A 25,237-nucleotide genomic window follows, 5' to 3' on the forward strand; every position below is an offset into this window, starting at 1 on the left:
GTCCACCTGGAGTTGGTTTTGTACAGGGCTAGAGATGGGGTCTAGTTTCATTCTTTTACATTGAGTAAATCTGCAATCTGCATTGAGTCTTTAGATTTCAGGTTAATGTGACATTTTCACAATATTCAGTTGTGATTTGCAAGCAGAGGGCTTCGATTTCTTTATTCAGTGTTTTGAAATTTTCATTGTAAAAGTTTTTCACTTTGGTTAGGTTTAGTGTGTGTGGGCAGAGTCAGAAAGACAATTGTGAATGGAATTGTTTTCCTGTTTTCTTTCTCAGCATGTTTGTTGATCGACACTTAATGATTTTAAAAAAAAATTTATATGGTAATATTGTATGCCACCACTTTGCAGAAAGTTTTATCAGAGCTTAGTTTCCTGGTAGTCTTTTGGCTCTTCTATATACAAAATCTTACTTTCTACTTCTTCCCTTCCTATTTGTATCCCTTTTGTTTATCATGCTGCTCTAGCTAAGATTTCAATCAGTATATTTCATAAATGTAGAGAATGGTACCATACTTGCTTTCTTGCTGATGTTACACTCCCATTGAATGTAATAGTGAATATAGGTTTGTCATATATAGCTACTCAGATATGTTCCTTCTACTCCTAGACTTTGGGGTTTTGATAAAGAACGCTGGATTTTATCAAAAGCCTTTGTTCATCTACTAAGATGCTGCTGTAATTTTTGTCCTTGGAACATTATACTGGTTTGCATGTTGAGCCATTCCTGCACCTTCGGACTGAAGCCAACTTGAAATGGTAAATGGTCCCTTGATGTGTTCTTGAACTTGAAAGTACTTTAGTAACTTTTGCACATATGTGCATCAGGGAGATTAGTTTATAAATTTTGTTGTGTCTTTATCTGGGTTATCAGAAAAATACTGGTTTCGTTAGAGGAGTTTGGTAGCATGTATTCCTTTACTACTTTATGGAGGAGTCTGAGAAGCATCTAGAAGCATCTAGAAATTCTCAGTAGTGAGCCCACTGTGAAACTGGACCGTTTTAGCTGGGAGATATTACTGCTTCAATCGTATTGCTCGTTGTAGATCTCTTTACATGGCTCAGCTCATCTTGGCTTAATTTTCATAGGATATCTACGCCTATGTCTTATTAGGTCATATCAGCTTTTAAGGCATGTCCTAATGATTTTCTCAGTTTCATTGCTATCTAGAGTGCTGTCTACCTTTTAGAGTTTTTTTTGTTTGTTTGTTTGTTTTGTTTTGCCTTTACATTTCTCTCTCATTTTTTTCTAGTCTGCTCGTATTTCTTTCAATCTACTCATTTTGGGTTTGGGTTGTTCTTGTTTCTCCATAACCTCACCTCATGAGCAACTTCCTTTGAACTTCTTTCTCATAACTCAGACCCTACAACCACTCCCTAATACCGTACTACCAGGCAATTACAAAGGAATTCAAAACATTCTGAGAAGGTGGTGTGTTCACAGACACCACCAGGGTATCAGATCCAGGGGCTTTATTTGAGACAGTCTCAACACTCAGCGTTACTGACCTGTAATGTCCTATGTAGACCAGGGTGGCCTCAACCACAGCCACCCTCCTGTCTTCCTAGTGCTGATACTTCAGACGTGCACCACCACATCCAGCTTGGTAATCAGGTTTACAACCTCTACTGCTTCTTAAAGTGGTACAGACATCAGAAGAGACCTAAGCATGTGTATCCTTAGCTCAGTTAAGACTATTCTATTTAATAACAGGATGTGGTCAGCAAGGGCAGGTATACTCTATAAAAATCATCAAGATTTCTTACGGCACACACTCATTACAATGAGGGGTGTTGTGTGTGTATATATATATATGACTGTGTTGATCATAATCTCAAGGGTATACCTTCTAACCCTCATCAAGTGACTTGACCTAGAGAAGGAATGGGGTTTGCATAAGCTTGCATATTAAAACAGAGCTATGAACAATCAAATCTCTTGACTCTAACAACCAGAGGACCTGTTTTATTTTTCTCCTCTTCCTCAGTGCATTCCTATAGAGTGAAAAACTGGAAAGAAAACCATCTCCTATCAATCTATTATCTACTGATAAGGGAAGTTAATTTTAAACCACTACGGAATTGTAGTTTTTGCCTTATTATACTAATAAGGGGAATAACTATAAAATATTATACTGAAAAAAACAAATTTAAAAGCCAGGGACAATGAACATGTGCATGTAGTACCATCCGCTATAATGCTGAGGCAGGAGAATCACTTATGTGCCTGAGTTAGAGACCAGTCTTGGTAACACAGTGAGAACCCCATCTTGAAACAGAAAAAGAGAGTATGTATACCAACATAATTGAAATTTTTATTTAAAGAGAGAGAGAGAGAACATAGATAAATCTGTGTTTGGAGGAATGGGGATGTAGCTCAGTGTTAGAACACTTGCCTAATAATTATAATGTCCCGAGTTTGAACTCCAGCACAACAAAAAACAAGGAAATCTATATGCCAAAGGTAGAGCAGGTGTGAAGTAGCCACTGTCTTCTCTTGCAGCACTGGAACCTCCCTGTCTAACAGGAGTGACTGTGTCCCTGTGCAAGTGCCATCAGCTGATTAAACACTTTCAAAGCTTTACGCGGGTCACTGAATTTCAACCTTCACCTTGTGTGTACATGCCTGAGTGGCCACGAGGAGGTCAGAGGCTGGCCTCCAGTGTCACCGAGTCTACTTGAGGAGGCCAGTGGTTGACAGCACAAGCCTTCCTCCCCCCTCCACCTGACTTTAGAGACTGGAGCTTGTACTGCACCTGGAGCTTGTTGCTTCAGCCACAATGGCTGACCAGCAAGGCCCTAGCCTCTGCCTTGTCTCTGCTCCCCCAACGCAAGGGTTAGATGTGACTCACCGCTCCAGGTTTTATGTTGAGTGCTAGGGATCCAAGCTCATTTGCTCCTGCTGACACAGCAAGGGTTTTAGCCACGAAGTCATCACCCCAGCCCTGGCTTTTAGGCTGGCCAGCCAGCATGCCACAGAGATCCTTCTGTAATCCCGGCATGGGGTCACCACTGCGCCACTGGCTCCTTTTTACATGAATTTTGGAGGCTAGAATATCAACTCAGGATCCTATGTTTGCACGCCAGGCACACTGTTAAATGAGCCACCTTCCGCCCTTTACTGTTACTTTTACTAGAGGGGGTGGGAGCAGCATCAGAAGCTCAAGGAACTTATAAGAAAGAATGCAGTACAGAATCCAAGGCTTCAACATCTGGCCAGTATGGTCTCACAATTGCCACTGGGTAGTGCGAGACAGAACATTCCCAATGCTCTCTGGCTGCTTTCTTAGAAAGTGAATACAGTTTGGGGTAATAGGCTTAGAATTAAACTCCTGAAAGTCATTTGACCTTGTCAAGTGCCAAGTTTTCTGACTAGGCTGGGAAATGCTGAAAAAGATACTGTTGTTTTTTTCACTGTGGGAACATAATATCTGGAGCCAAACTACTAAGATTTAAGTTCCTGTTCTAGAACCATCTGTGTGGCAAACACTTTTGTGCCTAAGCGTCCTCGTGTGTAAAGTAAAGACAAGTGTGTGCCTCTTAGGACTGCTGTGAGCGTTGGGAGCCAATGCATGTAGAGTGTCGAGGAGCCCCTGGCTCCAGGTGCTCAGGGGCCTCTGGACAGTGAGCCAGCCTAGAAGGGACTAGGAGCAAAGCACTTGCTGCGTTGTTCCTTCTTTCAAGACTAGTACTCCACGTTTTCACATCTTCTTTCATTTATTGAAAAAAATTTAGAAAATGGCAGTTAATAAAGGGCACAAACAAATCAACAGGAACATACTAGTGGAAAACAGAGAATATAAAACTAAAAATGCCACTGGCTTCTTTAATTGGTTAAGAGCACAAAATGTAACAGGCAGGTCTATTTTAAACAAATTAAAAGCTATTTTGTATTTTTTTTAAAAAATAACTCTCCCCAAGTCAAATGTATATACACACCCACAAAAATGGTGTGTAAAAGAAAGCTGTCATACATAAGAAGTTGTATCCTGGATTTAAGGAAATCGTTGCTGAACCAGGGATTAACACAAAGTCAGCGACAAGTTAACAATACCCACTCCCCAAGACAGGGCTTGGCTCTACAACCCATGACGGCCTCCCACTCGATCCACCTTCCTCAGCCTTCCAAGTGCTGGGATTATAGGCGAGCACTACCACACCCAGCAAGGTTAATAGTTCCCAAGAACTGAGCATTCAAACGCTGCATGGCACAAAGCTGTACTGTATAAAGTACTATTAAGTACAAAGGAAAAAGGATGCTTAGCTGTTACAAAAATGCTTCTTAAGGAAAACAACACAAAATCACTCAGCAGACCAAAGGAGGCTACAGCAAGCGGTCAAAAGATACAACTTTGCATATCTGCACTAAGAAATTCTATTTATCCAGAGTGGACTATATAGGGGCATTCTTAACATTTCAGACTTGACCAAATTTAAGCTTTCTGTTCCTTCCCCTACCCACCAGTAACTTGTATGATCCAGCAGAAAGAGCGCTTTTAGAATTGGCTATTTTATTTTTCTTTCTGTGGCAAGACTGTCATGAAGCTTGGATATTTCAGGTTCATATGCATCCATGACCAGTGTCCCGCTGTGGTCAAAGAACTTAGCAATAGACTTGGTGAACTCGGCTTCTCGCTGCTGCTTTGTCCTCCCACTGATGAAGGTCAACTTCAGCGTGTATTTGTCATCAAACCTAAGCATCAGGACAAAGAGAACAAGTCAAAAACCAAAGAGACGGAAAAACTGAAAGGATCTTTGTTGTGGACGTTTTGGTTTATGATATGTAAACATGTTTTTGTTAAAATTCCAAGTTAGGGGTTTTAGGGTATCCAAACCTGTTAGGTGTCTCATGCGGAGCGTGGTCTTTGCCAGGTGGAATTAGTTGAATTCTAAGGACTTTGAGGGATATAAATATGATAGCCCAGAGGACGAAGGTGCATCTACTTGGAGGAGGATTGCTTGCTGCTGGTCTGTCCTGCTGCTGCGTTTGCTGTTTGCTGATTTGCTGCTCACCTGGACTTCTGGACAACTGATATTGGTGTTGCCCCCAAGTGAATCCTACAACCCTACCCAGCAGGAAGCAGCAGAGACAACTCTGGCTCCTGTCCCCACTAATCCTTTCTCCCTCCTATCCAGTGCCAGGGGAATGGGGGTGGAAGGGAGGGAGAAGCATTTACTAACACTAACTTGGCTTCTAATGTAGCAGAGGATTTTGGTAAGTTGGCAATGTTGCTTAAGGAGGTCGGCAAAATAGCAGCTACCGCCGCTGGGGGGTCTCCCCAGAGCGGGTTTTCTGGCTTTGCTTCATAGTCTTTATATATTCCATGTGGGAAAATGTTGGGAGGAAAGCTGAAAACTCAGAAGGTTCACTCAATTCTCTGGTGTTAGAAAGGATTACAGAGCTGGCTATGTAGAGTTTGCGAATAGAGGTTGAAGTGTTTGGAGAGCAAAAAGTGCCAATGGAAAGAGAACAAAAGGGTTCAGGCCTGACATTTGAGAGTGGAAATTTTCCACAGGATGAAAGAGGAAAACAAATTAGGCTGGAAGGCAGATTGCCACCCCATCCTGCTCTACACATTTTTGATGCCAGGTGCCCAGAACACCTGTGTGAGGCAAGAGGCTGGGAAGAGCAGGAGGCAGCACAGGAAAACAGATTACTGTCTAGCCAAGTGCGCTGCCAGGAGTCGTTTGGGGCTACGCAAGCACCATCAGCTTTCCCAGTGTTTGTACAACATATGCTGATGATGGTGAGGCTTATGATAAGAGGAAATGGCGTCCAACAGACAGGCTAGATTTAAAGCATTTTAAAGAGTCCATTGTAAAGTATTGAATACATTCAAGTTTCGTTAAGCAAAGCAACTGGGCTAACCAAAATCGACCGGAAGAAATTGGTGTCAGCTGTCTTAGAAGCTGGTCAGCAGTTACAGTGGTTATCATGGTGGAGAAATGAAGCCACAAAAACAGACCACCAAAATAAAACAAGGGGGATAAATGTTGATGAGGATCAGCTTCTTGGTGAAGGCTGTTATGCCGATTTACAAAAACAAATTTGATCTCATGATGTAGTAACTGAACAATGTCGTATTGCAGTGTTAAGAGCAAGGGATGTGGTTGAGGATCCTGGTAAAACACCCACCTCATTTACTAAGGTAATTCAAGGCCCTGGAGAAGCCATCACCAACTGCTTACAGAGATTGGGTTCAGCTTTAAATAGAGCCATACCAGACCCTGAGACCAGTCAAGCGCTGATACCAATCTTGGTATATAAGAATGCAAATACTGAATCTAAGAGAGCACTTAAACCAGTGAAAGCAGGAGGAGCCCCAATAGATGAATGCGTAAGAGAGACAACTGATACCGGCTCTCCAGGAGCATTGTGCCAATATCATAGGACAAGCTGCAGCTAGAGGTCTCAGTTATCAAATTACCCAGTGCTTTAAATGCGGTGAATTTGGCCATTTACAAACAAACTGTAAGGTTAAACACGGCAGAGCACAAAATAGGAGATGCGTTAACTCTGAGGAATACGGTACATGTACTTGTAAAAGGGAACAAGCAGATTCTGGCTACAAAGGACTAAAAGGCTCCCAGGGTTTTGTAGCCACTGTGGCGAGGGAAAGCATTGGTCTAGGGATTGCTGTTCAAAAAGAGACATACAAAATAACCTCTTGCCATCAGGGAAACGGATGGAGGGCCCTGTCAGCTAGAGACCCCGCAGCAAAAAATACAAGCTGTCCTCTTTTGGTCAGCCAGGAAGTGACAAGCAGGGAAGAAGATCAAAACTAAAAATTGCTGATCTTTCCCATGCCACCAAAGGCAGCAGGGCTTTGGATCTGGCCACAGATACTCTCTTACACTATCCCCGGATGTTACAAAATAACCACTGGTGATTATGGTCCTCTGTCTTCAGGGTCAGTAGGGATGATCTTGGGAAGAAGTTGATTAACTTCTCAAGGATTTATGGTGCATCCAGGTATTGTAGATGGAGATTGCAAGGAAGAAATTAAAATCATGGCATATGCAAAAAAGGGGATGCAAGGGACTGGAGAGATGGCTCAGAGGTCAAGAGCACTGGCTGTATATCCAAAGGTCCTGAGTTCAACTCCCAGCAACCACATGGTGGCTCACAACCATCTATATTGAGATCTGGCGCCCTCTTCTGGCCTGCAGGCACACATGCAGGCAGAATAAAAATATATTTTTTTTAAAAGATGCAAATTAATGCAGGGGATAGAATTGCTCAGCTGTTGCTGTTTCCTTATACCAACATAAAGCTGCTTTGGGAGAAAGAAAAGTCGCATTTGGGAATACTGGAAAATGTGTGTTCTGGCCAAGTGATTAATGATCAGAGACCCAAATTAATGGTACAAATGAAATGAGTTGAAATACAAGGTTTTGTAGATACAGGAGCTGATGTCAGTATCCTCTTCCAAAAGTCTTGGAATCCAAAATGGCCCTTTCAGAAGGTTTATACACAGTTTATAGAACTGGTAAATTATCTCAAGTAAGCCAAAATGTATGGTGGATTAAATGTGTGGGACCAAAGGACAAATAGGGAAGTTGAGACTCTAGTTGAGACTCTATGTGGCTGGCATACCCATAAATTTATGGGGAAGGAATCTTTTACAACAATGGGGTACTCAAATTAATATTCCTGCAATCCCAGAGACAGCAAATGATGATATTAGGGCTGAAATGGTAGATGCTCCTGGGGAAGGTTTTGATATGTGTAATCAAGAACAATCGCAAGCTGTGCCCACTGTCCATGCACAGAACATCACTGGGACTGAGTTTCCAAATTTATAAGAGAGGCCACTGCTGAAACACCAACAGCCCTTAAAGTGGCTATCAAACAGACCTGTGTGGCAAGAGCAGTGTCTCACAACAAAAGAAAAATGGCAGGCACTTCAACAACTGGTACAAGAGCAGCTGGTATTTGTTGTTATATATATATATATATAAAAAAAAAAAAACAGGAAAATTACAGATAATAACAGATTTAAGAGCAGTGAACAGAGTAATTCAACCAATGGGTCCTTTACAACCGGAATTCCTTTACCTTCTTTGTTACCTAGATCTTGGCCTATAATAATTGATTTAAATGACTGCTTTTTCACAATACCCTTGCATGAGCAGGATAGGGAAAGGTTTGCTTTCTCAGTATCTACTCTGAAAAATAGTCATCCAATAAAGAGATACCACTGGAGGGTGTGGCCACAGGGATGTTATATAGTCTGACTTTTTGTCAATATTTTGTGTGACAGCTGTTAGAAATAATTCATAAGCAATTTCCTCAATCTATCATTTCTCATTACATGGATGATATTTTGTTGGCTGATTCTAAAGCAAATACTTTAGAAAAAAATGTTTAAGGAAACAAAGAATTCTGCCATGCTGGGGGTTATAGCCTGCTCCAGAAACAATACAGAGAGGAGATTCTATTATCTATCTGCGTTATAAAATAAGTCAACAAAAAAACTCAACCACAAAAGGTACAGATTGCAAACTCTTAACGACTTTCAAAAATTAGTGAAAGGTATTAGCTGGCTGAGGTCTACAACTGGATTAAGTACTTATGAGTTAAGTAATCTGTTTCAAACGTTACAAGGAGATTCAGATTTAAACAGCCCAAGATGTCTAAGAACGGAAGCAGAAAGAGTTAATTCTGGTAGAACAGACTGCAGGACACATGTGTGGATAGAACTGGTCCTAAGCTTGATTGCATGTGGGTCATTCTGCCTTCAACTCATTCTCCTACTGGGCGAATGCATTATGCAAAGGGAAGCCAGTGTTATGAAATGGATATTCTTAGCACATAAAGTAAAAAATTAAAGATGCACAAAGAAAAGACTTCTGAATTAATTATAAAAGGCAGAATAAGACTACATCAATTGTCAGGAATGGACCCGGCTGAAATTGTAGTGCCTCTTACTAATAACTGAGATGATGTCATTGTGGGTAATCAATAAAGACTGGCAGAGAACTTGGAGAGCTACTTGGAAGAAATTAATAACAAATATCCTAAAAGCAGACGTATATACTTTATAAAAAGAACTAATTGGATTCTCCCATGTATTGTAAAGGGAACACCAATTCCAGAGGCACCAACATTCTAAACCAATGCAAACAAGATGGGAATGGCAGGTTATAAATGAAACAAAATAAGCAAGGTAATCAAAAAGCTCATATTCTTCAGTTCAAAAATCAGAATTTTATGTGATCCTTATGGTATTATTAGATTTTCCTGAATCTCTTAATATAATTATTAACTCTCAATATGCAGAAAGGGTTGTTTTGCATACAGAAACTGAATTTATTCCTGATAACTTAGAATTGCAACAAGCCATCAGAAGTAGAAACTATCCAGTGTATATTACTCATATTTGGTCTCATACAGGTTGGCCAGGTTCATTAGCACGAGGAAATGAGGAAATTGCTCAATTACTAATGGGAAATGTATTAGAAGCCTCGAAATTTCATGAAAAACGCCATGTTAACAGTAAAGGTTTAAAAAAAAATTCTATCACTTAGCACCAACCCAAAGAAATAATTTTAAAAACGTCCTTACATGTTCTCTGTATAACCAAATTCCATTACCAGCTGGGAGTAACCCTAGGAGTACCAAAAGAAATGAAATCTGGCAGATAGATGTGTTTCATTTGGCAGAATTTGGAAAACAAAGGTGTGTACACCATACCATAGATACATAGTGAGGGTTCTAGGGGCAACTGTTTCAAGTTCTGAAATGGCTGACTGTGTAATCACACATTTGTTGGAAATAATGGCAGTTATGGGGACAGCTGCACAAATCGGGACTGAGAATGTTCCTGGACATGTGTCTGCAGAACAACCCATTCATTTAGAAGGACGTGTTGATACCAGGATGGAAACCTGCAAACAGTTTTGAGATGAGGATGTGGTTATGCTTATGTATCTACAGGGAATGAAAAAAAATATGGTTACCAACAAAACTTACAAAGATTAGCTTTGACCAGGAAAGACCTTCTACTAGCTGAGACATGAATGTCTTCGCATGGTAAATGAATCTTGTTGGCTACCTGGTCCTCATGATAGAAAATGTACCTATAATGTTATCTTTAAAAGTTATTTTCAGAGCAAAAGACCAGATAACAATGAAGATAAAGCAAGTAGCCCAGGTAATTTCAGTCTCACAGACTGCCTCAGTTACTGTTTCCTCAAGAATCTATACCCAGGTCAAAAAGGCTAGCCCAAATGACTGATACCACAGAGACTGGACAGAAAACATAGACTAGACAAAAAACACTGAGACTGGTCAGAAAACAGACTGTACAGAACACTCAGAGACTGGACAAAAAACACAGAGACTGGACAGAAAGATTCAGCTAGCTTTTTTAGCATTTGGCCAATATCCTAACTTTTTTAAGGGTACCCAAAAAGATGTTTTTCCCCCAGACAACAAAAATTTTAAAAACACAATGCCCCCATTCCCAAGAGGTGGGGTGGGGTACTGTTGGTTGTTTGGTGGGTTATGAATTGGTCACAGTAAGGGGAAAAAAGTAATGGTTAAAATCAGGGATCTCTTTCTTTTTCCTCCCTCTTTCTTTCTTTTTCTCTTTTTCTCTCTTAGCTAGTATAAGAGAGGTAGGGGGGAAAAAAGAGGTGGGGATATAGGATTACAAGATAAAAGGTAGATTTCTTAATCTACTAGTGTCAAATATTATGTATTAGCATAATACATTTAAAGTTATTTTTGTTAAAGTTAAATTTAAAGTTATTTTGTTCAACTTTTGCTCAATATATTGTACATACGCAGCTTATTTGAAAATGTGATGTAAAACTCTAGTCTTATGAAAACTATTGCAAACTGTTCAGGATGATTGGAAATGCAAATTAGTAGTTAGCAACCTATAAATAATCTTTCTTGCTCATTAGCTAACCTACTAGCCCACTCATGTCTCCTTCATTTCACACAACTAACACCATGACTGCATAGAACAGGCACAGAGTCATGACACCTCTGACTCAGGATGCCACCCCAGGGCTAAGAATCTCCAAGAACTAAGGATGGCCGTTACCTTTTGAGGCTGGAGGACAGCTGCCAGACATCATCAGGATCCATTCCTGTAGGATCTTTTCTGTGGGCCACAAGAAAGATGCTCTTCTCCTTATAGGAGGTATAAATGGTCAGAATCCCCATCATCACAAAATAGGTTCAAATAATGTTAAGGGAAAATAGACAAATATGTAAACACAAGAAAAGCAAAGTAACAACAAACGACACACAAGAGCCACAAAAATTTTCTTGATCTTCCTACATAAATTCTATCTGACCACGAAAGCACTGAGTAGTTAGTTATTTCCTGTTTACCCTTGTATTTACATACCTAAAAGAAGCAAGGCTGGCTTTCTCTAGATAGTTCTCTAGACACCTCAGAAAGGAGACAAAAGGTACAGGACAAACAGGCCTAAGACTCTCCTGCTACCTAGTTCCTCAAGACTTTGTTATGACTTGTGCTTATTTCTCAATTAAAAAAATGGATCAGAGGCTGGAGAGATGGCTTAGCAATTCAGAACACTGGCTGCTCTTGCAGAGAACCTGGGTTTGAATCCCACTGCCCACATCACAGGCAACTACATTCTATTTCTAGTTCCAGGAGATCTGACACCCTCTTTTGGTTTTGTTGGGTACCAGGCTTGCATGCAGTACACAGACTTACACGCAGGCAAAACACCACACATGTAAAATTAACAATAAATAAATAAATAAACTATATCACAGTGGATTTGACTATATTCAATCAATGTCAAAGTGACTTTAGATTAGTGTACTGTGAGAGCAATTATGCCTGATATACATGCAAATACATTACTGTACTGGCTTGACGTATCAACTCTTTATCGAACCACTAACATGTTGTGGAATGTCATTTAAATTTTATGAACTAGAGAGGAAGGAAGTATAGGGCAAAGGATATTGACTTTAGAGTTAAAACAGTCCTGGATTTGCATTTCAGCATTTAATAAATTAATTTCTTCCCCAAGTACCCTCACCTCTACAATGAGAATACTGCACTTTTAGAATTGTCATGAAACTAGGCACAGTGGTACAGACCTATAATTTCACCACTTGGAAAGTTGAGTCAGGACTATTGTAAGTTTAAGGTTAGTGTACTGAGGCCTATCTCAGACAAACAAAAATAGAATTGTCATGAAGTTTCTATTTATAGCCATGTAACACACAGTAGTTATTCACAGCACTGGTCACCAGCACTATATGTAAGACATAAACTTAGGGTCACGCTTTGCTTTAAACAAATGTAACTGTCAAAGTAGTTCCTTTGGAAATTATGTGTAATAAGGTTGCTGTTATTGTCTTGAGAATGGTCTCCAGAATTTCTGATCTATTCTTTAGATTGTTTCAGTGATGAAATTTTCAAACCAGGGTAATTAATCTATTGGTATAATACTATTTTCAATCGGGCACTTTATTAAGATGGCTTGCTAACTGCCTCTGAAAGTGGATTTACTTTATTTTAAAATCACGTGTCCATGTAGAGTATGTGCACGTGAGTGGGAGTGCCTGCGGAAGTCAGGAGTGTGTGCCACGTCCCCTGGAGCTGGAATTACAGAATTAAAGCTGGAATTAAAGCCACTGACAAGGGTTCTAGGACTCAAACTCCAGTCTACTGCAAACACAGCAAGTACCTAAACCACTGCACTCTTTTCAGCCTCAGGAAGGTAAAGTCTTAAGATACGTTTTTTTAGTTAGTGGTAGAGTTCTACATAGTAATGTGGCTATATATCTAAACTTTTAAAGTGTTTACATTTATTTATTTGGGGAAACATGTATGCATGAGAGTACGTGGAGATCAAAGGGCAACTTGCAGGAGTCAGTTCTCTCCTTTCACTCTAAATTCTAGCAAACACCTTCACCTTCAGAGAAATTTTAATGGACAAAAATAATAATAATAATAATAATAATAATAATAATAATAATAATAATAATAATAATAATAAATTCCTTTATATCTTTTAAGTGGGAGCCGAGGACCACAGAAAAATGATACTATGAATGCATATAAAATTTGTAATTAAGACTATAAAGTTCTCTGTATTGAGTATCTTAAAAACTAATGTTTATCATAAAAAAGAGAGGAAGAATTCTCAGCTTACAGCAGGATTTTGAAACTGTGAATTAAAAGTGCACATAATACGCCACACTTCCCAACACTACAGATTAGCCTGGCCTACCTTGAATGTGCTCAGGTCACTTACATCAGCCACTAACTGGGCAAATTCATCTAATACAAAGCCTACTGAATAATAACACGCTGAATTAGCTGATGTAATTTATTGAGTACTCTATTGATAATCAAAATTACAAGGTTGTACAGATATTTTTTCATGCCATTATAAAGTAGAGAAATCTTAAGTTCAATTCTTTGAATTTGAGGGCCGTCTATATTATATACCAAATATACTATAAAATCTCCCATCAATATTTTTTTCATTTGTGCATGGTATGCGTATGTATTCAGATGTGTGCACATGTAGGTATGGGTACACAGAAGTGTGTGTGTGCACGTGCGCATGTGTGTGTAAGCGAGAGTTCGATATTAGGTGTCTTTCTGTATCCTTCTCCACCTCATTTTTTGAGTAAGGCTCTCTCACTGAACCACCCTGGAGCTCACCGACTCAGGAAGATGGCTGGCTAGCTGGCCCTGAGATCCGTCTCCATCTCCTCAGCACTGGATTACAAGCCTGTGCTGCTATGTCCAGCTTTTTATGTGGGTGCTGGGGTTGCAAACTCGGGTCTTTGTGTTATGTAGCAAATATTTTAACAACTGGATCATCTCCCGTCTTTTTTTCCTTCCTCTTTCAATTTTTAAGTGACACAAGGTTCTGCCAGGTAGCCCTAGCCGCCCTGAAGCTCATGACCGCCCTGACCCACCCTTCTGGGAGCTGGAATTACAAGTGTATATACTACCATGCCCAGTGTCCCATTCAGTTTTGCAATTCTTAATGGGTATTACTTACATTTTTTCCTCTAGCATAATATCACAAACACCTCGGATTTCAAACCCATGTTGGAGAGCCCTGAGAGTGGCCCTCAATTTCACTGTGACACAGGGCCAAATCCACATCTCACGCTCAGGGCTTCCCCAACCAGCTCTTCAGCTTCAAAGAAAAATATGAAACAAATCTGAACTCCTAAAATCCAAAGTTTTTCTACTAAGAGTCTGGAATAAATGGATTAAAGCAACCTAATCTAACGGAAAAAAACCATAACAGGTTAAAAGAGCTGGGTCTCACTCATTGTGTGTTTTGCTTTAGTGTCTCTATTAGTTAATCATTAAGAACATTGCGGATAAAATAACCTTACTAAATACAGAATATCAATGATGTGACATGTTTTTACAGGCACGACTTTAATGTTAGTTCTAACATTAGCAAGCCATAAAATCAAAGCTTTTATGGAAAGCAAGGATGACTTAGCAGCATATATTAGAATTGTTACTAAAAAGCAAACCATAGCATAAAAAAGGATATGATATGACGCACAAAGCCAAAACCGGCTTGGACTCTGGAAAGGGGTGCATGTAATCCCAAATCAAAGCCACGATGGCAAAGAAGCAGGAGATGGTACAGATGGTAAGGCGACCGTCAATTAAACCAAAGTTCTCCACATACTTGTACTTTTCCAGGAGTACCTAGTGAGAAGCAGGGTACAAATGAAGAGCGATGCTTCCTTCCTATGGCTTTTACTGATTGCCATAAAGTCAAGTCATAAACTGTAGGAGCGAACAGTTTACTTCTCTTCAACTAGCATATATTTAACACTCAAACCATCTTTAGAGAATCCCAAAGGAGGGGGAAAAAACGTATCAAGTCCTCATTGTTTTAAAATTCCCAACTTCTCTCACAGGGCACAGCTACCATTTTCTTTTCTCTTTGAAAATACTCAGCATAGATGGATGTTCTACCTTCTTAAGTTTCTGTGCTGGAAGATGAATCTCAAAACAATGCTACCAATTTTCTTGATATCCCCGTATTCATGTTATAGCACACTACCTCCTACTTATTCTGTGGTAACTTTAGGAGCCCTTTTTGGCTTATTTTCTAACTTTGAAAACTATGGTAACTTCAAGTAAGAAAAGAGATCTATGACAAGGCATGTTCACGGGCTGAAACACGCTCACATACGTCCTCAAAAAGAGTACCTTTTTGGCGGAATCATCCAAAGAGTTTTTCACAGCTGATCCATCCCACTTATCAATTTTCACAGGCTTATCATCAATCTTCCACTACAAAACAAACAGAAAAATTGTCATCAAAAAACATGCCTTACAAACAATATAGAATGAGCTACTTTTTTCAGACCACTAAGTATAGGAACACTTATGCTTTGGCTTCTGCTGTTAAGGAGACTAGGCACTGTAATCAGGTGGTTTCTCATGTAGGCAGTATAAGTCTCCATGCAGAAAACTCAAACACTACAAGCCTAGAACCAAAACGCGCACATGCGCTATGTGAACTCATATGTGAACTCCCACGCTCTTTTTACCCACAGATGAGAGTAGAAAAAACTGCCTTTGTTCATCCTCATATTCTGTAGGCATAAAAATCAAAAAATACAGACACAGGAATTTACAGACACTAACAAAGAGGAAAGGTCTCTTTTAAAATATCATGTGAACACAATACTTTATTAGCATACTGTAACTTTAAGACAGCAAATTCAGCATAACCTGTTGAAAACATCCAATTTTGAATTATAAACCAAGTGTCCTCATTTGCTTTCTGTTGCTGTGATAAAGCAGCAGACCAACAGCAACTTGGGGAAGAAACCACAGATGGGACGTGGCTCAGATGCAGCGCTTGCCTAGGGTGGCGCGGCCCTGGGCTGGATCACTCACAGTCAAGTCAGTTCATTTGGTTTCAGAATGGATTCTTTTACTGAAAGACAGAAAACATTTCTATCTTATCAGCCTTTTAAAAAGCTGTGATTCTGCCCACTGATATACAAATAAGAAAACCTAAACTCTGTAAAGAGGAAAAAATACAAACAGAATATTGTGTATGTGTAAGAGTTGTTTGTAGGCACTGTGTGACTGCATGTGTGTATTTGAGCTTGTATGTGTGTGTTCCCCCCAGGCCCCCTAGACCTGGAGTTACAGGCACTTGGGAGTCACTCGATATGGTGCTGGAGCAGAACTTGGATCTTCTGCAAGAACAAATACTCTTAACCACTGAGCCATCTCTCCAGCCACTAAATTAGTTATATTTAAAGCCATTATAAATAAAATAGTTTCCCATCAATGTCTTAGAAAAAAAATTTTTTTCTTAATTACTCCTAGTAGCATTTTATAATATTGATTCTCACAACCTGTCAGCCTTACTAACCAAGCATGACACCTAATATTAAAAATTATATATTAAACTAAGAAAATAACAGCTAGCTCATATGCATTCAGTCAAGTATATTTCACTTTAATAACCCCAAAGAATCTGTAGAGCCAAGCCTACAAGATTTGGACTATCTGTGAAGTCATTTTGAAAATTTTGTTATTCCAAAAGAGAAAAAAAAAAAAAAAAACATATCCTCATAGACCCCTACCCCAGAGAAATATCAGAGTGTAACACAATCAGAAATGATACTTGGCTCTACAACTCCTCATTATTTTCAGGGATAAAATGCAGAATCATGTGGAATCAACCTCCGCTCTAACTCTACTGCCTGGTGCCCAGAATCTTCAGCAGAGAGAATAGGAACTTTTCCAGTGAATTAAAAAATCATGAGAAAAGCTGTAATCTGGTTTCTAACGAGACAGTACATCATTCTACTTTGTATGCATGAAAAACCTTAGCCCTCTCTGCTACAACAGGGAAATGACAAGTGAGGACTAACATTCGGTGTCTATTTTTTTGGCCGTTATTTCCCATCATTTTCAAAATCTCACCTAAAATGTATGTGAATTACATCCCCTCTGCTGTTATGCAGGTATCGTTTTCCCCTCTCTCTGGTCTTCCTAAACCAAACACAAGGTAATGGGGAATGGTTCAGATGCAGAATTCTGGGCCCCGAGAGCTCGCTGCAGTCCAGAAGTGGGCATTGTCATGATCACTGATCAACACTGTGTAAACTTTGCTCCCCAATTATCTTTGATTTGTTAAGAAAGAAGCTAACCATCCAATGACTGGGCAGAGAAGATAGACAAGCTGGACTCTGATCCGGTATGTGTGTATGGAAGAGGGGGGTGGTCTCAGGAAGGAACATGAGGTGAAGGACAGAGAAGAGAGAGAAGAGGGAGATAAGGAATACAGCCATGAGGACTGACCTGATGGAGCAGAAGCAGAAGCAGCTAAGGCAGAACCAATATGGTAAGTAATTCAGGGCATGTGGCTGGGAAGTAGCAAAACTAACATAGAATATTACAATAAATCATTATCTGCCCATTATAGAGCTTAACCCTTAACTGAACAAATTTAATAGGTCTCTGTGTCATTTATTTGGAAGTTAGAATGGGTGATTAGAAAAGGTCCCCTGAATTATAACATATCTTTTCAACAAGGGGCAATACACGGGGAATAAGAAGACAAAGCAGGGGCTAAGGAGATCAGTGAGCTCTGAACTCGGTAAGCGATCCTGTCTTTGATATAAGGTGGAACCAGGCTTGGTACTGCATGCCTTTAATCAGTGTTCAGGAGGCAGAGGAGAGGGCTCTCTAAATTTGAGGAGACCAGTCTGGTTGACATAGTTCCAGGCCAAGCAGGGCCACACAGAAGACCCTGCCTCAAAAAGGAAAAGATCACCTGAGGCTACCCAACGCCAGTTTCTGGCCTACGCATGCACACACATGCACTTACATTTGCAACAGATAGACAAGGTCAAATCTGTTTCACATGGGACCTCACAGGGCAGATTATAATGAAGGGCAACACGTAGAAAGTAATTACGGTAAATCTTCGTAAGGACCGCCACCCTCAGAAAGGCGTATTTTCCAGGTTGGACTCTGCCTGCTATCTGGCAGCTTCGCTGTTACACAGTTCCCTCTATCGATATAAAGCATCTACGCACTAAAAATAGCGCCTTGTGTCCAAGCTGTGATCTACGCCAACACCCTCTCCTTCTGGGAGTCTGTACAGAATAGGCAGAAGCCGTGTGTCTGCTGAGGTCCCCTGGTGGACATTTCCATGTGCTGTCACAGTTCTGCTTACTGAAGGGTGTCTAATGGCACAGGAACCCAGGAATGCCACTTGATTTGCTCTGCACTCTGTCTCCCGGGGCTCTGATAGGTCTATTACAAGCAGCATCACATGTTGAGTCTCAAGGTTTATTAAACATGTCACCAGTCTTGGGGAACTCTCCTGGCACATGAACATATATTTTTTCCTGCTCCTCCTGCCATCTCATCTTTTCAATACAGTCACAGTAGTGACTTGGTATTACTTAATACCAAGTTTATATTATACCCAAACAAGCTCTCAGATTCATGAGTCACGACAGTTACTAGAAATCACTTTTCTATCAACAGAGATATCTTGCCCACATTTTGGAGGTCAGAAATAGCTAGTTCACAGAAAAGGGATACTTGATGACTTTCATGGAATACCGGATTCATTTCACTTGAGTCTCCGCTGCAGAAAGCTCTACAAAGACACTTCCCTGCAGTCATGGCATTGGGATCTCAGTTCTCGGGTGCTTAGGGAAGTTTTAAAATACATCTCCATTTTGAAGACTATGTAAAGAATACGGGAAATGATTTTCAGAATTAACTGTTTTGGGGATTACAGCCTCTGTTCCCGTGCCTCTTCTAGCATTAAGGCCTGGAGATGGGTCCACCAAGGAAAACATTTTTGGTCATCAGGATGTGCTAAGCAAATCGACAGTCTTGAGTATAACACAGCAGCAGGACACTTTCTCTTGCTTCAGTAACCGTGGAAGCAGATGTTATGCAGCGATGAGGACTGCAGTGGACTTCAGAGAGTCCTTAGCCTGACTCGCAGGGTTCCTCAATTCACTCTGAGATGGACACCAGGGGTGACAATGACGGTGCTGCATCAAAAAAGGACTCCCTCTGGTTTGGGGGGGGACCATAAAAACTATCTTCTTTTGTCTATTCCAGTTCAGAGACTGGATATAAGCTGCAACACAGAAGAGTTAGTAGGAACAAGGCATATGGCTGAGGAACCATAGCCTAGAAGGACTGCTTACAAGGCTAAGCTTGACTTCAAGCAGGAAATAGATAAGGAAATAGATAAGACTTAAGTGGGAGAATATCAACCAACTTTATGTGTTTTAATGGAGTTTGTTGGTTTTATTTTGAAAATCATCTCACAGACAAATGTGCAGATTTGGTTAACAAAGGTTAACACCAGAGACATATAATTTATAATACTACTAACAATATATAAATCAGATGGGGCCTTTTTAAAGTACAGAACCTGAATGCTCAAAAACATCAGCCAGGGCATGAAAAGTAAACATTTATGGTGTGGAACTGGATGGACTTAGAAACAAAGTAACGTGACAGCAGAAACATATGCCTGCTATCACAATTAGGGATCAGACCACTTGTCTGAACTACCACACCATTTCCCAAGAGAAGGAACACAGGAGGAAAAGGGATAAATCCTCCTTTGTGTATGCTGGGTGTGAGATGTGTAAGCTCTACAGTTATATTTTACCTGACTCCAGAACTTTCTAATCAATAATAAGGAGATAAGAGAAACTGATACTCAGAAGCCGTGCTGACTACTTGGGTTTAAGTATGTATCTACCCTCACCTTCCATATACACACGGAGCAAGATCAGGAGTAACAAATGCAAAAAGAAAGGGAGAAATGTTAATTTGGGAAGAAAGTGATGTGTACCTTGAGAATGTAGTTGTTTAATTTAGATACAATTTGAAAACCCCTGGTATCACCAAGACAAGATTACAGCTCTTAGCAGCACATGAACCTTCAATTTCAATCTTTTTTTAAGGGCCAAGAGATACTGTGATGGAAATTACTGGTATACAAATGCTTATTGGTGGTTGCATTCATGAGCTAGTTGGAGGTTAGAAATTATCATGTGTCAATTAAACTATGAACATGCCCATTAGTGGCAATTCCAGAGAAACTGACAAAAAAAAAAAAAGTTCTGCCACTGCCTTCTTTGTGATCCCAAACTATAACAACAGCAGCACGGTCCCATGACTCAGAAAGCCAACACCACTTAAGTTCTGTGGGGACGGCTTCAGCTCATGGAATCCATGGCTTAACTATCTTACAAATGATGCCAATACATCTGAGAGCTAAGGCTGAAAATGGCGCACAGAGAGGCTTCCATGATTAAAGAGACGAGGAGGCTGATGTAGCTCAGCTGGTAGAGGGCTTGCCTGGCATTCAGGCAGCCCTAGGTTCCGCCCCCAGCACCACAAAAACCTATGCATGGCTGTAATCCCAGCACTTGGGAGGTGCAGGTTAGATATCAGAAGTTCAGGGTCATCCTCAGTTACATATAAGCTAGAGGCCAACCTAGAACACATGAGACCCTGCCTAAAAACAACAAAGCCAAGTACTTGTTTTTAGTCTCAGCACTCTACCACAGGCACACAAACGTTGAGTTCAAGGCCACACTTGTCACACAGTGAGTTCTAGAATTCCAACCAGCACTACGCAGCGAGACTGTCTCAAAAATGAAAAACAACAAAACCACAAAAAGATTGAATTCTTACTCTATGGACACGGTAGATCATGCATTTAGAAACTACATACAACCAGTTTAAAAATTGCCACTACATTGTAAGTTACTTTCTAGATTCTTTGTGTGAATGTAAAGTGGCATCCCCAATACGTGCAAAACAGTTTTGATAGTTCCTCAGAAGGCTGAACACAGTGCCAACGTGTCAAAATAGTCCATTGTGCGGGAACTTCTGAGGGCCTATAAGAAAACAAGACATGAGTCGTGTGAGCTAAGTTTCTTCAGAACATGGAATTGTTCTTGGGATGTGTTTTTGTGCTCCTCCAAGGTGTAGCAAGTAGGAGTGAATTTACTTCGGCTGTTATTATTCATCTGCGTCTATGGAAACAGTTTGTGCCACAAGCGGCTTGTCCTTGTGATTCTACTCTTTACTTGGATGACTCTTAACCCTCACAGTACAAATTGTCTGGGGCTCTGAATAAAGTTGGCTACTGAATGAGACTTTAGTCTGCCTCATTCATTCACCCAGGTTCACGTGGCCAACCACAGCAGTAAACACCAAGGAAGCTGTAATCCTAGCACTCAGCAGACTGAGGCAAGACAATCACCAGTTCAGGCCAGCCTGGGCTACAGATCACATTTAAACAATTAGTCAATTAAAATACCAGTTACCACGTGACCCAGCAAGTCCACTTCTAGGTACTTAGCCTAGAGAGCTGGTAATGTCCACACTGTGGACAACTGTGTTTACAGCAGGCATCACAGCCACAAGGTGCAGAGTTCAAGTAAGAGCTGACAAAAATAAAATGTGATGCCTCAGTATCTGCAGAGGAAGGGGTTCAGTGAGCAAAGCACTGGTCAACAAGTGTGAAGATCCAGTTAGGATTCGCAGAAGCCATGTGATACTGTGGAAGTGGACGCAGCTGTGAACAGCTGTAATGCCATGCACCTGTGGTGAGTTGGGCAGAGGTGGCACACACCTTTAATCCCAGCACTTGAGAGGCAGAGGCAGGAGGATCTCTGGGTTTGAGGCCAGCCTGGCCTACAGAGCGAGTTCTAGGAAAGACAAGGCTATTACACAGAAAAACCTCAGTTCAAAAAAACCACACCAAACCAAACGAAACAAACACCATGTGTGAACTTTGAAAACATGTGAAATGAAAGATGCTAGTTACATAAAATAGGCTGTGTGTGTGTAATTCATTGACATAAAATGTCCAAAACAGGCAGGGACAGGACTAGACTACACTAGGGTGTGGCTTAGCGGCACGGTCCTGCCAGCTTGCGTGCCTGAGAGTCTCAGTTTGACTTTCCTCACTGAGAACAAGCTCTTTGTGATAGCCTGGAGCTAGGAAGGAGGACTAGGGCATGTGTGCTAATAGGTATGGGGTTTTGGGAGGACTTGTAAAACCTTTTTGGAACTGTGTACCAACGGCTTTCCGATTATACTAAAAACCATTGGACTGTAAAATTTGTGTCTTGTATCTCCATTTAAAATTTTTGTACTATGTTTTAAAACGTACAGGTAACAAAGGGTGTGAGAGTATGAACACCCAGGTATCAAACTACAAAACCTTATTCTGGCCTGGGAGGTACAGATACCTTTTTGTTTTTAACTAAAACCAAGGGAATCTGCTATGGTCAGTTTTCACACCATGTACTAAAAATATTTATCTAAGGCAGTCAAAACCCAGAGAGGAGGAAAGATGGGAGGTGCATGCACACAGTTATTAGCTCCACATTGCAGGTGCAGAAACTGAGTTACAAAAAGGTTAACTGGTCCAAGAATATAAGCTAGAGAGAGCCAGAATTCAAGGCAAGGCTGGCTCTAGAGCTATGCTTTTAACCAAGACACAGAATCTGTGTTCTAAGGTCAGACTGAGAATCCAACCATGAGACAGAACCCAGGTTATGAGGTTAAAAAGATCTGGATAACAACTTTTAAAAAAAAGATAAAATAAATAAATAACAAACCAAGTTGTAATAGTCCAAACAAACTGGGATACAGCCATTCTTCATACCTGCCACATAGGACAAAATATGCTGGAAGAGTCGGGCCAAAAACAGCTTAGTGCAGTGAACTGTTACTTCAAGATGTAAGGTTAGATTTGCAAACTTATTTTTTAAAAATCAGGAACTATGTGAGGCTTTGTTCTTAAAAGTCAGTTTCAGAGGAGCAGAAACTCAGAGGAAGTACATGCATATGCCTTGATTGCATTTCTTCACAGCAAGTGAAACTACAGGTGCAGAAATAAAAACCGTCCTCAAGGCCCCAAAGGGAGGAAAGGAAGAGAAATAAAATTAAAGTGGTTCTATTAAAGGCAACATCTCACTTGAACATACCATATGTTCTCATTCCCTCAGAACAAACCCTCTCTACTCATTTAGCCCTGCTCCACTCAGGACAAGTCCCCACGTTCTCCACCTCAGCAGTCAGCTTTTTTCAAACACTTCAAAGCAACATCCTCTTCCCAAGACTGGAGTGGCATTTTTTTTGGCTAAACTCAGGCCTGCAAACACTCACTCTGCAATGATCAGTATAGAGAAACCTACAAGAAACTGGAAAAATATGAACGAGCAGAACATAAGGCAAATCCCAGGGGCACTAGGTTTTAGAGGAATCCAGAGAGGGAACAATTTAATGTAAACAGAAATGTCATATTCCAGGAAAAAGGACTTTAAACAGCTCTTGACTGTTTTTGCTCTTCTGTCTCTCATTTCTTGGCCAAATCTTCCAATTTGGGATTGGGAGGTCTGATGGACACCTGTAATCTCACCATTAGGCAGGCTGAGGCAGGAAGACTTACTTTCAAGAGCAACCTGGGTTATACAGTGAGGCCCTGCTTCAACAAAACAAAATGAATAATCTTCCAGATGTTCCTCTCTTTCTGATATCCCTTGCCATTCCGTTTTTATATAGGCCTTTAAAACAAACATTACCAGTATTATATAATTTAATCTTTGTAACAAACCTACAATGTTTACTGTGGTAAAGAAATTCAAGTTCAGTAATGAATAATCATCCAAGGCTTTCTGTATGCTACACTAGAATGCAAGACCAGAGATATGGCGGATAAGACACTTACTGCTAAGCTTCACAAACCGCCTTTGATCCCTGGGTCCTGCACAAAGCCAGTTCCAGACCAGCTTAGCTACACAGCAAGACCCTGTCTCAAATTCGAAGCTAATGACCCTCAAAAAGACAAGCAGACTAGGACTATAGCTCAATGCAGAGCACTTGCCTACCATGTAGGAAGCTACGGAAATCCGGGATCCCAAGCCTGCAACATGGTCAGGTATTCACTTCTTAACCCCTAAACATCTATTTGGCACAAAGGAGTCAGACATTTTTTTCATTAAAATGTTTCATGAGAAATGGTTTACTATAGTAAAGCATCATGCTTCACACGCATCACGTCAACCAGGTATGAGAAAACACTGGAAAGGGGCCATAACCCCTCACTTTTCATTGAGTAAAAGACACGGGGTGCAAAGGTATATTTTGGTCACATAGCTAGAAGCAAAACTAATACTAGGCCTATTTTTCAAGCAACTGTTTCTTTCAAGATGTTGTGCAAGGGGCAAGAAAGTCAATCCAGGAGCAGTTTTCCTCCCCGACCCCTTTCCTTTAAGCCCTTATAGATAAGTATGTGATATTAGGCAGAGTGGAAAATAGCAAGCTGGTGCAGACAAGCAAGGGACAAGCAGGGGAAGAGGAGACAAAGGCAGGAAACGCAAGAGGGAAAAGGAACCTTAATGCTTCCTGTCAGCCCAGAAAGTGAAGTCAACAAACGAATTGTTCATTATTTGACGTATCATGGAAGAAAAAAAAAAAAAAAGGCCTAAAAACTTTAGAGAGTAAAAGGAACTCTGGAATCTGCAGTAACACGCGAGGGTGACGGTGGAAAAGTTTGGGGAATACCGACTTGGGGTAGATTCTTTTAATTTCTTTGAGAGTTCAGTTTTCCGCGTTGGTGAAATAGACATTGTCAAGATTGCCCTGCTAGCACAATAGAAACGCGAGCACTGGGGTGAAACCGTGCCATCACTGACAGAAGACGCAGCGGTGAGCAGCGATAGGGACCAGCAGCACTTGCAAAAAGAGATGGCCTAAAGGGCAGAGTTGGTTCTCAACGTGTTGAGAAGGCAGATTACAAGCGTGCGTTGGTGGGCTTCAGAGGACGGCTCCTCGAGAAGCCAAAGAAAGTAAGGGGGGCGGGGATGGAAAGGTGGTCGCACCACCTCCTGGGCATCCCCAGGGCTCCAGACTGTCCCCAGGACTTAGATCCTCACCTTATCCAACAAACCACTGCGGCTGCTGCCTGTCCCACAGCTGGGGCCGCCGCCAGCCCCACTACTGCCTCCGCCACCGCCGCCTCTCCCGCCTTGCGACGCCGACGCCGCCATCTTGTCTCGGTCCGTGTCTCCCTCCCCCTAGTACTTGTCCGGAACGGATTGGCTGAAGCTGTTCACGTGATGCGCCACGCAGAGCCCATAGGGATCCGTAGTTCGGTGTGCTGACGAAGCCTGAATGTGGCCGCGGAGCTTGACGGGACTTGTAGT

The 25,237-nt window shown here is 41.0% G+C and overlaps 1 protein-coding gene across 1 annotated transcript; it reads right to left on the bottom strand.

The window, feature by feature from the left end:
* Window positions 1-3,701: 3,701 nt before the first annotated feature.
* On the bottom strand, window positions 3,702-25,107 carry Spcs2 (signal peptidase complex subunit 2). Its single transcript, XM_055623351.1, has 5 exons — window positions 24,968-25,107; window positions 15,207-15,290; window positions 14,536-14,696; window positions 11,061-11,195; window positions 3,702-4,696 (listed from the first exon to the last, which is right to left on the bottom strand). The coding sequence occupies exons 1-5, from the start codon at window positions 25,079-25,081 to the stop codon at window positions 4,510-4,512; spliced, it is 681 nt and encodes a 226-aa protein (XP_055479326.1). The 5' UTR covers window positions 25,082-25,107; the 3' UTR covers window positions 3,702-4,509.
* Window positions 25,108-25,237: the final 130 nt, after the last annotated feature.

Source organism: Psammomys obesus, unplaced genomic scaffold (genome assembly GCF_907164565.1).
Source record: "Psammomys obesus unplaced genomic scaffold, mPsaObe1.curated_primary_1811, whole genome shotgun sequence".
NCBI classification, from domain to species: domain Eukaryota; kingdom Metazoa; phylum Chordata; class Mammalia; order Rodentia; family Muridae; genus Psammomys; species Psammomys obesus.